Genomic DNA, 12,173 nt, shown 5'->3' with positions numbered 1-12,173 from the left:
ACTGCTGGGTGACCTTGGGCAAGGCACTTAACTTCTTGGTGCTTCAGTCTCCTCCCTTGTAAAATGGGGATTCGATACCTCTTCTTCCTCCTACCTAGCCCATCAGCACCATGTCGGAGAGTAACCGTGTCCGACCTGATTGTTCTATATCTATCCCAGAGCATAGCACGTAATAAATGCTTAATAAATGCCACTGTTATTATTATTCATTCAAGATTTCAAGGTGTCCAGAGACCCCCATACCTCTATAGCCAGTAAAATCCCTCCTTTCATTTATTTATTTATTTATTCATGTATGTATATTAATGTCTGTGTTTAGAACAGTGCCAGCGCTTAGAACAGTGCTTTGCACAAAGTAAGTGCTTAATAAATGCCATCATTATGTCTGTCTCCCCCTCTAGACTTGAGCTTGCTGTGGGCAGGGAATGTGTCTGTTGCTGTATTGCACTCACCCAAGCGCTTAGTACAGCGCTCTGCACACAGTAAGCACTTAATAAATATGATTAATAATAATAATAAGGGCTCAAGAAATACGATTGAATGAATGAATGAATTTATACATTGCTTTATTGCAGGCTTCTCCTTCATTGTACCTAAAGACTTAAATAATGATGGCATTTATTAAGCACTTACTATGTACAAAGCACTGTTCTAAGCGCTGAAATCAGGTAGGCATCTCTTGATACAGTCAATGAGGTGATGTTGCCATACGTCCCTTAAGACCCCTTTGCTTTGCCTACTCAAATCTGCAGCCGTCTCAATCTTGTTCAGGCTCCAGCTTGCCCACTAAACCCTAACCCAACAGGTTAAAAAAAAATGCTATAGTCCACTAGACTGGAAGCTCATCGTGGGCAGGGAACAGGTCTACCCACTCTGTGTATCGTACCCTCCCAAGCTAGTACAGTGCTCTTCATCATCATCATCATCAATCGTATTTATTGAGCGCTTACTGTGTGCAGAGCACTGTACTAAGCGCTTGGGAAGTACAAATTGGCAACATATTGACAACATATTCACCCAGGAAGCGCTGAATAAGCAGCACTGATTGATCGACTGGACAAATGTGGTAAGGCTCGATAAAGAAAGCTTATTGGTACGGTCTGGGAATCGACGACGACGCTCTCTTCCTTCCTCGCTAGACTTTCCTTTCATTAAAACTTTCTCTCCCATTTTCCTCCCCACCCCTCCGCAACCGCTCGAAACGACCCGATTCTCGGTGGAGATAGGAGGCTACAACCTCGCCAACACGGCCCGCTGCTGGACATACTTGACCGGGGTCATCCTGGGGCGAACACTATCCTCTGAGATCCCAGATCATGAGGTAAGGCTCTGACAAGCCCTCCCTTCTTCAGGAGGAAGAGCTGAGTCATTCCACCTAATCAAAACCGCGTCCTGGCCACTCAATACCATTTTGTTGAGAGACACTCAAGTAACAATAAGCACACTGTCCTGGCAGTATAGTGGACTCTTGTTCCGAAAAACCCGAGACCTTCTGCCTCCTTTTGCAAGGGATCTCAAAAGCCAACCGACTTGAAATTCTCAAATAATTCGAGAACGGGGAAGGGGGTCACCTGTTTACACAAAGAGTTCTTTGGGATCTGGGCATATTTTCATCTTCCCTATTCCTATTCCCCACCCCCAGTCCCAAAGAAGAGAAAGAGGCTACTTCAAGAGAGGTTATCTGGTTTTCTGGCCATTCTCGAAGTAATGCCCTTCAGTCATGGTCACGGGTGGCTCAGCTTTTTTTGTTCATCTGGGCTGATGTGGAGTACACCAGGGCAGTTATGTTTTTGCAGGGAAAAGCAAGACTTAGGGTAGGAAGACTCAAAATGTACTGGGGTTTTTTGAGGGAGTGGATGAGGGGGAGATTGCTCCTTCATCTTGATCCTTGGACCATTTTCCAAGGTGTGCTTCGTTTTTTTTTCCCCAAAAGAGCGTTTCACTTTTGGTTTTGCCAGAATGAGTCGATAAAGGCCACTTGTAAAGGAACTATATCGCTAGAAATGAAAGTGCATACCCTCCCATTCCTGCCTGGAATTCTAGGATTATCCACCCCCCTGGATTATCCACCCATGGGGTCCACCAGTAGCCTACCAGGGCTAACAGGCCCAAACTTCTCCAACCAAATTGTAGAGTCCTATCCTGTGGTGCTCACGGGGTGATGGTTATAACGAAAATTCCTTCTGGGTGCTGAGGAAAACCTTCCAGGCTTGTAATTAAGGGGTAATTATAAATATGTATATTTTTGTAATTTATTCATTCATATTAATGTCTATCACCCTCTCTAGACTGTAAACTCATTGTGGGCAGGGAATGTGTCTATTTTTGTATCGTACTCTCCCAAGTGCTTAGTATAGTCCTTTACACAGTAAGCGCTCAATAAATACAGTTTAATGAATGAATGGGTATTGGACGGTTTGTGTTACATGACTTGGAGAAGAATCGACTATTAGCCACGTAAGTTCAAAAAATGAATTGAAATTGCCTCTTTCCCAAATTTGAGATATTGCGTATATGTATGCAGTATGTATAGATATATGTTCAGTAGATGTAGGAAAGACACAAGTTTATTATAAAAGCAGTGAGGCAGATCACTCAACATATATTGCTGTGGCTGGAAAAAAAAATAGTGTTTGTCCCTGGACCTTGTTCTTTGCTGTTTGTTGGAGTAGATATTGGCGGTGTTGCAATATTTCAGTTCTGTCTTTTGCTGTGCCCTAGGCTAGTCTGCCCATTACTGGTGTCTCCCAAGAGTACTCACTGCTTGACATAGTGCTTCACTTAATCTGTAAGATGATTTTTGTTCCTTGCCTCTGCCCTCTCCACCCCTCAGTTCATCCTACAGCAGTTGTGCGATTCACTGGCTTTTCATCCCATCTCCTCTCCCGTCCTGCCCAAGAAAGCGTTTCTCTAGAGCTAGTGTCCTGTTGCTTTCCAGGAACGTGTTATTTGCTATTTGATAAGTATGGCGTGAAGGTGATAGCAGTGACATTGCTCAGATGTGGCATCTGTGCAGTGCTAGTGTCACAGATTTATACGAGGTGAAACGGTTTCTGCTTTGTGCGTCTTCTGTTCGCCAGCTCCCGTACTGGCTTTCTCGATTGGGTTCTCTATTTCTTTGTCCATTGGTACATTGCTGGAAGCCACCGTTTCGGGCCTGCTAGCCGCTGTGAGCTGTCTGCGTAGTGGAATTCAGTGAAGCCATTCATTTCTGTGTGTCTGATGAAAATCTGTGAGCGGGTGTTGGGAATCCCGGACCCAAACTGGTACACAATCTCATCTTTGGGCTCGTTCTTGCTAACCTGCCAAGTAACGTTGAGTCCTGGATTTCTTCATTCATGGTAGAGAACGGGTCTAACAGAGACCTTGAAATACGAACCAGGCAACCACGTCATCATTATGGCATTGCCCCAGGATCTGGTTAAATTTCTCTGGGCAACTAAATTTATCTCCTAGGCTTTGTTTTGTTTGCTTTTTGAGAGAGAGAGAGAGAGAGAGTGTTTTCAGTGGTATTCGTTAAATGCATATTATATGCTATCCACTGTTCTAAATACTGGAGTAGATGGAAAGTAATCTGGCTGGACCCAATCCATATCATCATCGTCATCAATCGTATTTATTGAGCGCTTACTATGTGCAGAGCACTGTACTAAGTGCTTGGGAAGTACAAATTGGCAACATATAGAGACAGTCCCTACCCAACAGTGGGCTCACAGTCTAAAAGGGGGAGACAGAGAACAAAACCAAACATACTAACAAAATAAAATAAATAGAATAGATATGTACTAGTAAAATAAATTAATAAATAAATAAATAGAGTAATAAATATGTACAAACATATATACATATATACAGGTGGTGTGGGAAGGGAAGGAGGTAAGATGTGGGGGATGGAGAGGGGGACGAGGGGGAGAGGAAGGAAGGGGCTCAGTCTGGGAAGGCCTCCTGGAGGAGGTGAGCTCTCAGCAGGGCCTTGAAGGGACATATCCCACATGTCTTCATCCCCATTTTCCAGATGAGGTAACTGAAGCCTATACAAGTGAAGTATCTTGCCCAAGGTCACAGAGCAATCAAGTGGAGGAGCCAGGATTAGAACCTGGGTCCTTCTAACTCCTAGGCCCATGCTCTATCCTCTATTCAATTTAATTCAGTCATATTTATTGAGCACTTACTGCGTACTAGGCGCTTGGGAGGGTACACTCTAACAATTATAACAGACACAGTCCCTGCCCAAAGCAAGCTTATAGTCTAGTGCCCCAGAAGAGCTTTTGGGCAGGTGAGCTATGGGAAATGAGTGAAGTGGGAAACCAAGATAGCCAAAAGCTTCATAAAATGACAGAGACCTCCTTTAAAAAAAAATAGTATTCATTAAGCACTTACTATGTGCCAGGCACTGTACTAAGCGCTGAGATAGATACATGGATAGAGCATGGGCCCTGGGAGTCGGAAGAACGTGGGTTCTAATCCTGGATGCATCGCTTGTCTGCTGGGTGACCTTGGGCAAGTCACCTTCTCTTGACCTTAGTTCTCACCTGTAAAAGACATTCATTCATTCATTCAATCATATTTATTGAGTGCTTACTGTGTGCAGAGCACTGTACTAAGCGCTTGGGAAGTACAGGTTGGCAACATATAGAGCCGGTCCCTACCCAGCAACGGGCTCACAGTCTAGAAGGGGGAGACAGACAACAAAACAAAACATGTGGACAGGTGTCAAGTCATCAGAATAAATAGAAGTGAGTTAAGACTGTGAGCCCTATGTGAGGCAGGGACTGTGTCCAGCCCAATTATCTTGTATCTACCCCAGCGCTTAGTACAGTGCCTGGCACATCATAAATGCTTAACAAATTATTATTATACATGACAATCAGTTTGGATTCAGTCCCTGTCCCACGCGGAGCTCAGAGTCTTCATCCCCGTTTTCCAGATGAGGTAACTGAGGCGCGGAGAAGTGAAGTGAGTTGCCCAAGGTCACCCAGAAAGACAAGTGGCGGAGCCGGGATTAGAACCCAGGTCCTTCTGACTCCCAGGCCAGTAGGCCTCACTGTTTCAACCTCCTTGGCACGAACTCATTTCTGCTGGCCAGTTTGCACAGCTCTTGATTTGGAGTCTTTGGTGCTATTTTCTGCTCGGGGGTCAGAGACCCAGCTAAGGTTCTGGTAAAACTGTACCAGCAACCCAGAAATTGTATGGAGGTGCCACTCCCCTCTCTCACCAACCCTCCACCGCTTTGCCCTCTCCTTTCTCCTGGCGAGGAGAGAAGGCTGAGAATAAGGGGAGCGCAACGTGCCACTGTCTGGGGAACAAAAAGCACTTTGTACCTGTTGAATAAACCTCTCTCCCCGCTCCTCATTCCAACAGCTGCTGCCTTTGGACACAGAAGTGAGCAAACAGTTGGTGGGGGCTGGGGGAAGAGGGGGATGGGGTACTGCTTATGGGGAAGAGGGAAAGATTTGCATTTGGAACCAAAAAGAAAAAAAAAGAGACATGACAAAGGCATGATTGTAGCATTAGTCTTTTGTTGATCGTTAGTTTGTCAAGGCTTGTTCAGGTTTTGCCTGTGGTTTGGCCTCCACCTAGCTGTCTAAGAGGCTTGATAGCCAGTGGAATTTTCATTCTTTGGACATTTAGTTGAGGGAGAAGAAGAGTTAAGAATGAGTGGATTTTTCCACTCATCCTAAAGGTACATCGTACTATACAAGTACCCTTAACCTCATTCATGAAATGTGGGGTTTTTTGTTGTTTTGTTTTTTATTAAAAAAAAAAAAAACAAACACCTCCCTCTCTTCTCTTTCATTAGGTGATATTGGGGATTTTTCCAACACAGTAATCTCTACTCTTAATCCTAGGCCGTTTTCTAAGGTACTAAGTGCCAAGGTTGATGCAGCAGTGCTCTGCACACAGTAAGCGCTCAATAAATACAACTGACTGACTGACTACTAATAATTGTGGTATTTGTTAAACGTTTACTGTATGCCAAGCACCGTACTAAGCGTGGGGGTAGATACAAGTTAATTAGGTCTGTCATTGTCCCTAGCCCACATGGGGCTCTCAGTTTGAGGGGAGGGAGAATGGGTATTTAAATAAGTACAGTAGAACAATAAGCAGACATATTCCCTGCCCACAAGGAGCTTACAGTATATGACATGCCGTTGATGGAATTGCTCAAGAAGCTTTATGTGGTGCTTATGGTGAGTCCAGATCAATCCACCAATCTGTGATATTTATTGAACGCTTACTCTGTGCAGAGCACTGTGCCAAGCTCTTGGGGGAGTACAATTATAATAGAGTGGGTAGACACGTTCCCTGCCTATTAGGAGCTTAGCTCTCCCACCCCTACAGGGAAAGCACTGTGGCCCATTGGAAAGGGCATGGGCCCTGGGTTCTAAGCCCAACACTGCCACGTACCTGCTGTGTGACCTAAACTTCTTTGTGCCTCAGTTCCTTCATCTGGAAAATGAGGATTCAGTACCCGTTCTCCCTCCCTGTTAGACTGTGAGCCTCATATGGGATCTGATTATCTTGTATCTACCACAGCGCTTAATACAGGGTTTGGCACACGGTAAGCCTTTAACAAATACCACTGTTATTGTTATTATTATTGCTACACAAGATTGGACAACCCTACAAACATGTAATTTGATCTGAAGTCGGGGGCTTCATGTCACCATACTACTAATATAGATTTCAACTTCTTTGTCTTGTACTGAATCAGTGGACGTGGTATTGCCCAGTGAGCAAGTTTCCAGGGCAGTTTAAGTTTTTCTTTTGCTCTTGAAGATCTTTGGTTGTATTTAGGGTTTTCTTGGGGGAGATCATGATATCCTCTAAGTTTTCTTCAGACTGTTCAGCTGTCTTTATAATAATTGCGGTATTTGTTAAACGCTTACTATGTGCCAGGCACTGTACTAAGCACTGGGGTAGATTCAAGATAATCAGGTCCCACATGGGGCTCACAGTTTAAGTAGTAGGAGGGAGAACAGGCATTGAATCCCCATTTTATTAATAATAATGTTGGTATTAAGCACTTAGTATGTGCCATTCACTTTTCTAAGCACTGGGATAGATATAAGATTATTAGATTGTCCCACTTGGGACTGTGAGCCCATTTGATCCCCATTTTACACATGAGGTAACTGAGGTACAGAGAAGTTAAGGGACTTGCCCAAAGTCACACAGCTGACAAGTGGTGGAGCCAGGATTAGAACCCATGACCTCTGACTCCCAAGCCCGGGCTCTTTCCACTAAGCCACGCTGCTTCTCCTTTTGCCGATGAGGGAATTAAAGCACAGAAAAGTGAAGTGACTTGTCCAAGGTCTCACAGCAGAGAAGTGGCAGAGCTGGGATTAGAACCCAGGTGTTCTGAATCCCAGGCCCATCCGTGCTCCCTCCATTAGACCACAATGCTTCTCAGTGCCATTTGTTACCCTGGGGGACGGCCAAACACCAAGAGCCATTCCTCGACTTTCGGACAAATGAAATTGCTACATTTGTTTAAATGGAGATTCTTTTAGAAACAGGTGTTTATTTTTCCTGACTTGAAATAGCCTCTTGAAAAATAAACAAAATGCCAGTGGTTGACAGAAGTGTTACCTTACAATAAATTTTCCCAAACTCAAAGTTATCTGTGAGAGGGAACAGGGCCGAAAACTTAGAATTCAGTTCAGAAACATATGAGCAAAATGTTTCGTCTCTATAGGATTTCAGAGGGCGATAATTAACTTGGCAGTTGCCCATTACAAAGCACATGTTTTGCTGAGACTTTCTGGAAAAGAAAAAATGGTAACTGAGTTGTGCAGTCCATAAAACACCCCCTTTATGTAGCCTACCCAGGGGAAATTCTAAACCTGGATTACTAAACAAAAACAATCTCTGAATGCGGTGAGAAGCAGCATGGCCGAGTGGAAAGAGCAAGGGATTGGGAGTCAGAGGACCTGGGTTCTAATCCCGGCTCTGTCGGCTGTTTGCCGTGCGACCTTGGGCAAGTCAGTTCACTTCTCTGTGCCTCAGTTCTCCTGTTCTCCCTCCTACTTAGGCTGTGAGCCCCATGTGGGACAGGGACTGTGTCCAACGTAACTAACTTGTATCTCCCTCAGCGCTTAGAACCATTTTTGACACATAGTAGGCCCTTAACAAATACCATTAAAAAAAAAATCCAGAGTTAATGCGTGTGTTGGGCTCAGGGTTTTGGGTGGCGTTTAGAAGGTGTCACAGGGCTGCTGGAGAAAGTGGGCAAGAGTAATGTATGCTGGAAGAAACCCATGTGATCTCCCTTTTTAATCAATCAGTTTATGGTATTTATTGAGTACCTACTATGTGCAGGGCACTGAACTAAGCACTTGAAAAAGTACAGTTTAATAGAGTTGGTAGACATGATGCCTGCCCACAAGGAGTTTAAAGTCCAGAAAGGGAGACAGAAAATAAAATCAATTTTGTCTAGGGGAAGTGGCAGAGTTTGGGAGTACAGACAGAAGCACTTAGTACAGTGCTCTGCATACAGTGAGTGCTCAATAAATACGATTGAATGAATGAATGAATGAAGAGGAAGAAAACATCAAACCTCACCTGCCAGCATTTCTCGGGAAATCTTCCCACAAGCCATCTAATTTCGTATAATTTAATAAGCGTCTCTCTTTTTCTCACCTGTATCTCATCCTTCACTAGCACCTCTTTTCCACCCGGCAGACACGCTGGATGCTGGCCTCGTTTTGGAAAGAAGGCCTTGTGGGGAAGTGATCTTGGGAAAGAATGTAATTTTACAAACGGAAAAATCAGAGGCTCTGTTAATGGGAGTTATGATTCACTCCTGAGATATTTTATTTTTCTAAAGTGCTTTGCAATTGTTCATTCATTCAGTCAGTCGTATTTATTGAGCGCTTACTGTGTGCAGAGCACTGTACTAAGCGCTTGGGAAGTACAAGTTGGCAACATATAGAGACGGTCCCTACCCAATAGCGTGCTCATAGTCTAGAAGGGGGAGACAGACAACAAAACAAAACATATTAGTTGCCGTTCAAAAGAGGGGGCTGTTCATTCATTCTCATTTATTGAGCCCTTACTGTGTGCAAAGCACTGTACTAAGCGCTTGGGAGAGTTTATTGCAACAACAAGCAGAACACATTCCCTGCCCACAACGAGCTCACAGTCTAGAGGGGAGAGACTGACATTGTCTTGTCTTAATTTATGCTGTTGTCGTCTCTGACCCATAGCGACTCCATGGACACCCCTCTTCCAGAACACGTGTCAAATTCCCACCTGTGTATTCTTTCCCAATGCTTAGGTCAGTGCTCTTCCCTGTGCCTATTCATTCATTCCTTCAATCATTTCTTGAGCACTTACTACATCCCATTTATGTCTCCCTGTTTTTCCCCATTGGACTGTAAGCTCTGCAAGGGCAGGGACTGTTTCTTTTGCTTCTTTTGTACTCTCCTAAGTGTCTAGTACAGAGCTGTAATATTAACAATAATAATAATAATAATTGTGGTATTTTTAAGCATTTACTATGTGCCAAGCACTGAGGCAGATATAAGATAATCAGGTTCCACATGGGGTTAACAGTCTAAGTAGGAGAGAGAACAAGTGAATAGAGGAGGAGCATGGCATAGTGGCTTGGGAGTCAGAAGTCGTGGGTTCTAATCCCAGCCCTGCCACTTTTCAGCTGTGTGACTTTGGGCAAGCCACCTAACTGTGCCTCAGTTACCTCATCTGTAAAATGGGGATTAAGACTGTGAGCTCCACGTGGGACAACCTGATGACCTTGTATCTACCCCAGCGCTTTGAATGGAGCTTGGCACATAGTAAGCGCTAAACAAATATTATCATTATTATTATCATCATTTTGAAGACAAGGGGATTGCGGCCCAGAGAATCGATGTCTCGGTCACATAACAGGTAAATGGCGGGGCAGGGATTAGAACCATGCCCTCTTACTCCCCATCTCGGCTCTTTGCACTGAGCCACGCTGCTTCTCACGCATGCAGTAAGTAAGAGACAGTGAGGGCTAGTGGGAGAGAGCGAAGATCTGGGAATCCAGGGACCAGGGTTCCAATCCCAGCTCTGCGACTGTCTTGGTATGGGACATTGGACAAGTTACCTAACCTCTTTTGACCTCCTATAAAATGCCTGCCCTCCTCACCTCCTAAATTTTGAGCCTAGCATGGGATGCGGGTTGTGTCCGGTGTGATTACTTGGATTACAACCCTCTGCACGTAGCACAGGACATTTGCACCTAATAAGCGCTTAGGAAATACCATTCATAATTCATCATTAGCCTTATAATAATAAATTTGGCATTATTATGCCCTTACTATATGTCAGGCAGTGTACTAAGCACTGGCATAGATACAAGGAAATTGCGTTGGATGCAGTCCATGTCCTACATAGGACTCACAGTCTCAATCCCCATTTTTCAGTTGAGGTAACCGAGGCCCAGAGAAGTGAAATGACTTGCCCAAAGTCACACAGCAGACAGGTGGCAGAGGCAGGATTAGAACCCAAGTCCTTCCGACTCCCAGGCCCGTGCTCTACCTAGCAGGCAATCAAAAACTTACCAATGATTAAGTGAACAAGAACAGAAAAACTGTTTATTATCAATTATTAATTAATCAGTGCTTTGCACATAGTAAGTGCTTAATAAATGCCATCATTATTATTTATTATTATTATTAATCTACCTCAGAAGTTTTCAGGCTTTTTAAATAATAATAATAAAAGCAATTGTGGTGTTTGTTAAGCACTTACTGTGTGCCAGGCACTGTACTAAGCACTGGGGTAGATACAAGATAATTGGGTTGGACACAGGTCCTTCTGACTCCCAAGTTTGTGCCCTATCCACTAGGCCATGCTGCTTCCCTGCTTGAAACTGTGTGCATTCTCAAGGTTTCATCCCAAATAGCCCATCCAGTCCCACTAATGTGTGCTCACCCTCCCAAGGACACACACTTACCTTAGCCAGAAATATCACTCTCTAGCCTTTTTGGTGGCGCAGAACACTATTGACCATCCAAAGCGTGTCTCTCACTTCTTGCTGGGCTCCCCAAGTTTTTTTTATTATTATTTTTTGTTTTGTTTTGTTTTTATGGCATTTGTTAAGCACTTACTACATGCCAGACACCATATTAAGTGCCAGGATAGACAGATGATTATCAGGTTGGATACAGTCCATGTCCCACCTGGATCTCTCAGTCCTGTTTTACAGATACGGTAACTGAGTCACAGAGAAGTGAAATGACCTGCCCAAGGGCACCCGGCCAACGTGATTAAAACTAAGGTCCTTCTAACTCCCAGATCTGTGCTCTATCCACTAGGCCATGCTGCTTCTCTCCTCTGTCCCCATCATCTGTCTCCAGAGTTTGCCATCAGAGCCATCCCCCCGCCCCCCCACACACACAGTGTTGTAAACTAACCACAAGGGCATGCGTCATCCTTTGGACAACAGACCTATTATTAATGCAGCAAAGGTGATGGTCACTTGACTGGCTGTCAGTCAGTTTGGACAGAGTCCCTGTCCCACATGGGCTTACAGTCCAGTGCCTTCTTCAGGAATTCCTAGCCAGCCAGCGTATTGTACTCTCCCAAGCGCTTAGTACATTGCTCTGCATGCAGTAAGCGCTGAATAAAGACCATGGATCGATAGACCTGGCCAGGCAAACTCCTCCAAGAAGCTTTCCCTGACTAAGCCCTCCTTTCCTCTTCTCCCACTCCCTTTTGCATCACCCTGACTTGCTCCCTTTATTCATCCCCTCTCCCAGCCCCATAGCACTTATGTCCATATCTGCAATTTATTTATTTATTTATATTCATGTCTATCTCCCCATTTAAACCTTAAGCTTGTTGTGGGCAGGGAACGTGTCCGTTTATTGTTGTAGTGAACTCTCCCAAGCACTTAGTCCAGTGCTCTGCACTGGCTGGCTGACCGGAGGAGGGAGGCATGGAGAGTCAGAGAGAATCGGGCTTCCCTCGACCGTGTTTTTCTCCTCCTTCAAGCTCCCCTGAGCCAGCTCAGTCCAGCCGCTGTACCTCTCTTTTCCCTTCCTCTCCTCCCTGAGTTTGATGGAGCCACTGTACTTGTCCCGATTTTTGTCCTGCTTCTTTTAGGAGTTAGGAATCCTGCAGAGCCCTGAGAAAGAGGTGGACTGAAATCAGTTCTTCACCCCCTCGACCTAATTGCCGGC

At 44.6% G+C, this 12,173-nt stretch overlaps 1 protein-coding gene across 1 annotated transcript in view; it reads left to right on the top strand.

The window, feature by feature from the left end:
* HDAC8 (histone deacetylase 8) overlaps nt 1-12,173 on the top strand; it is a 114,214-nt gene that overhangs the window by 61,235 nt on the left and 40,806 nt on the right. Inside the window, exon 9 of the mRNA XM_038747768.1 lies at nt 1,227-1,321. Coding sequence (XP_038603696.1) covers nt 1,227-1,321 — 95 coding nt within the window. The remainder of the gene's footprint in view (nt 1-1,226; nt 1,322-12,173) is intronic.

This window comes from Tachyglossus aculeatus, chromosome 6 (genome assembly GCF_015852505.1).
Source record: "Tachyglossus aculeatus isolate mTacAcu1 chromosome 6, mTacAcu1.pri, whole genome shotgun sequence".
Taxonomy (NCBI): domain Eukaryota; kingdom Metazoa; phylum Chordata; class Mammalia; order Monotremata; family Tachyglossidae; genus Tachyglossus; species Tachyglossus aculeatus.
The sequence above is the reverse complement of the archived record's forward strand: the minus strand, read 5'-3'. Positions and strand labels throughout refer to the sequence as shown.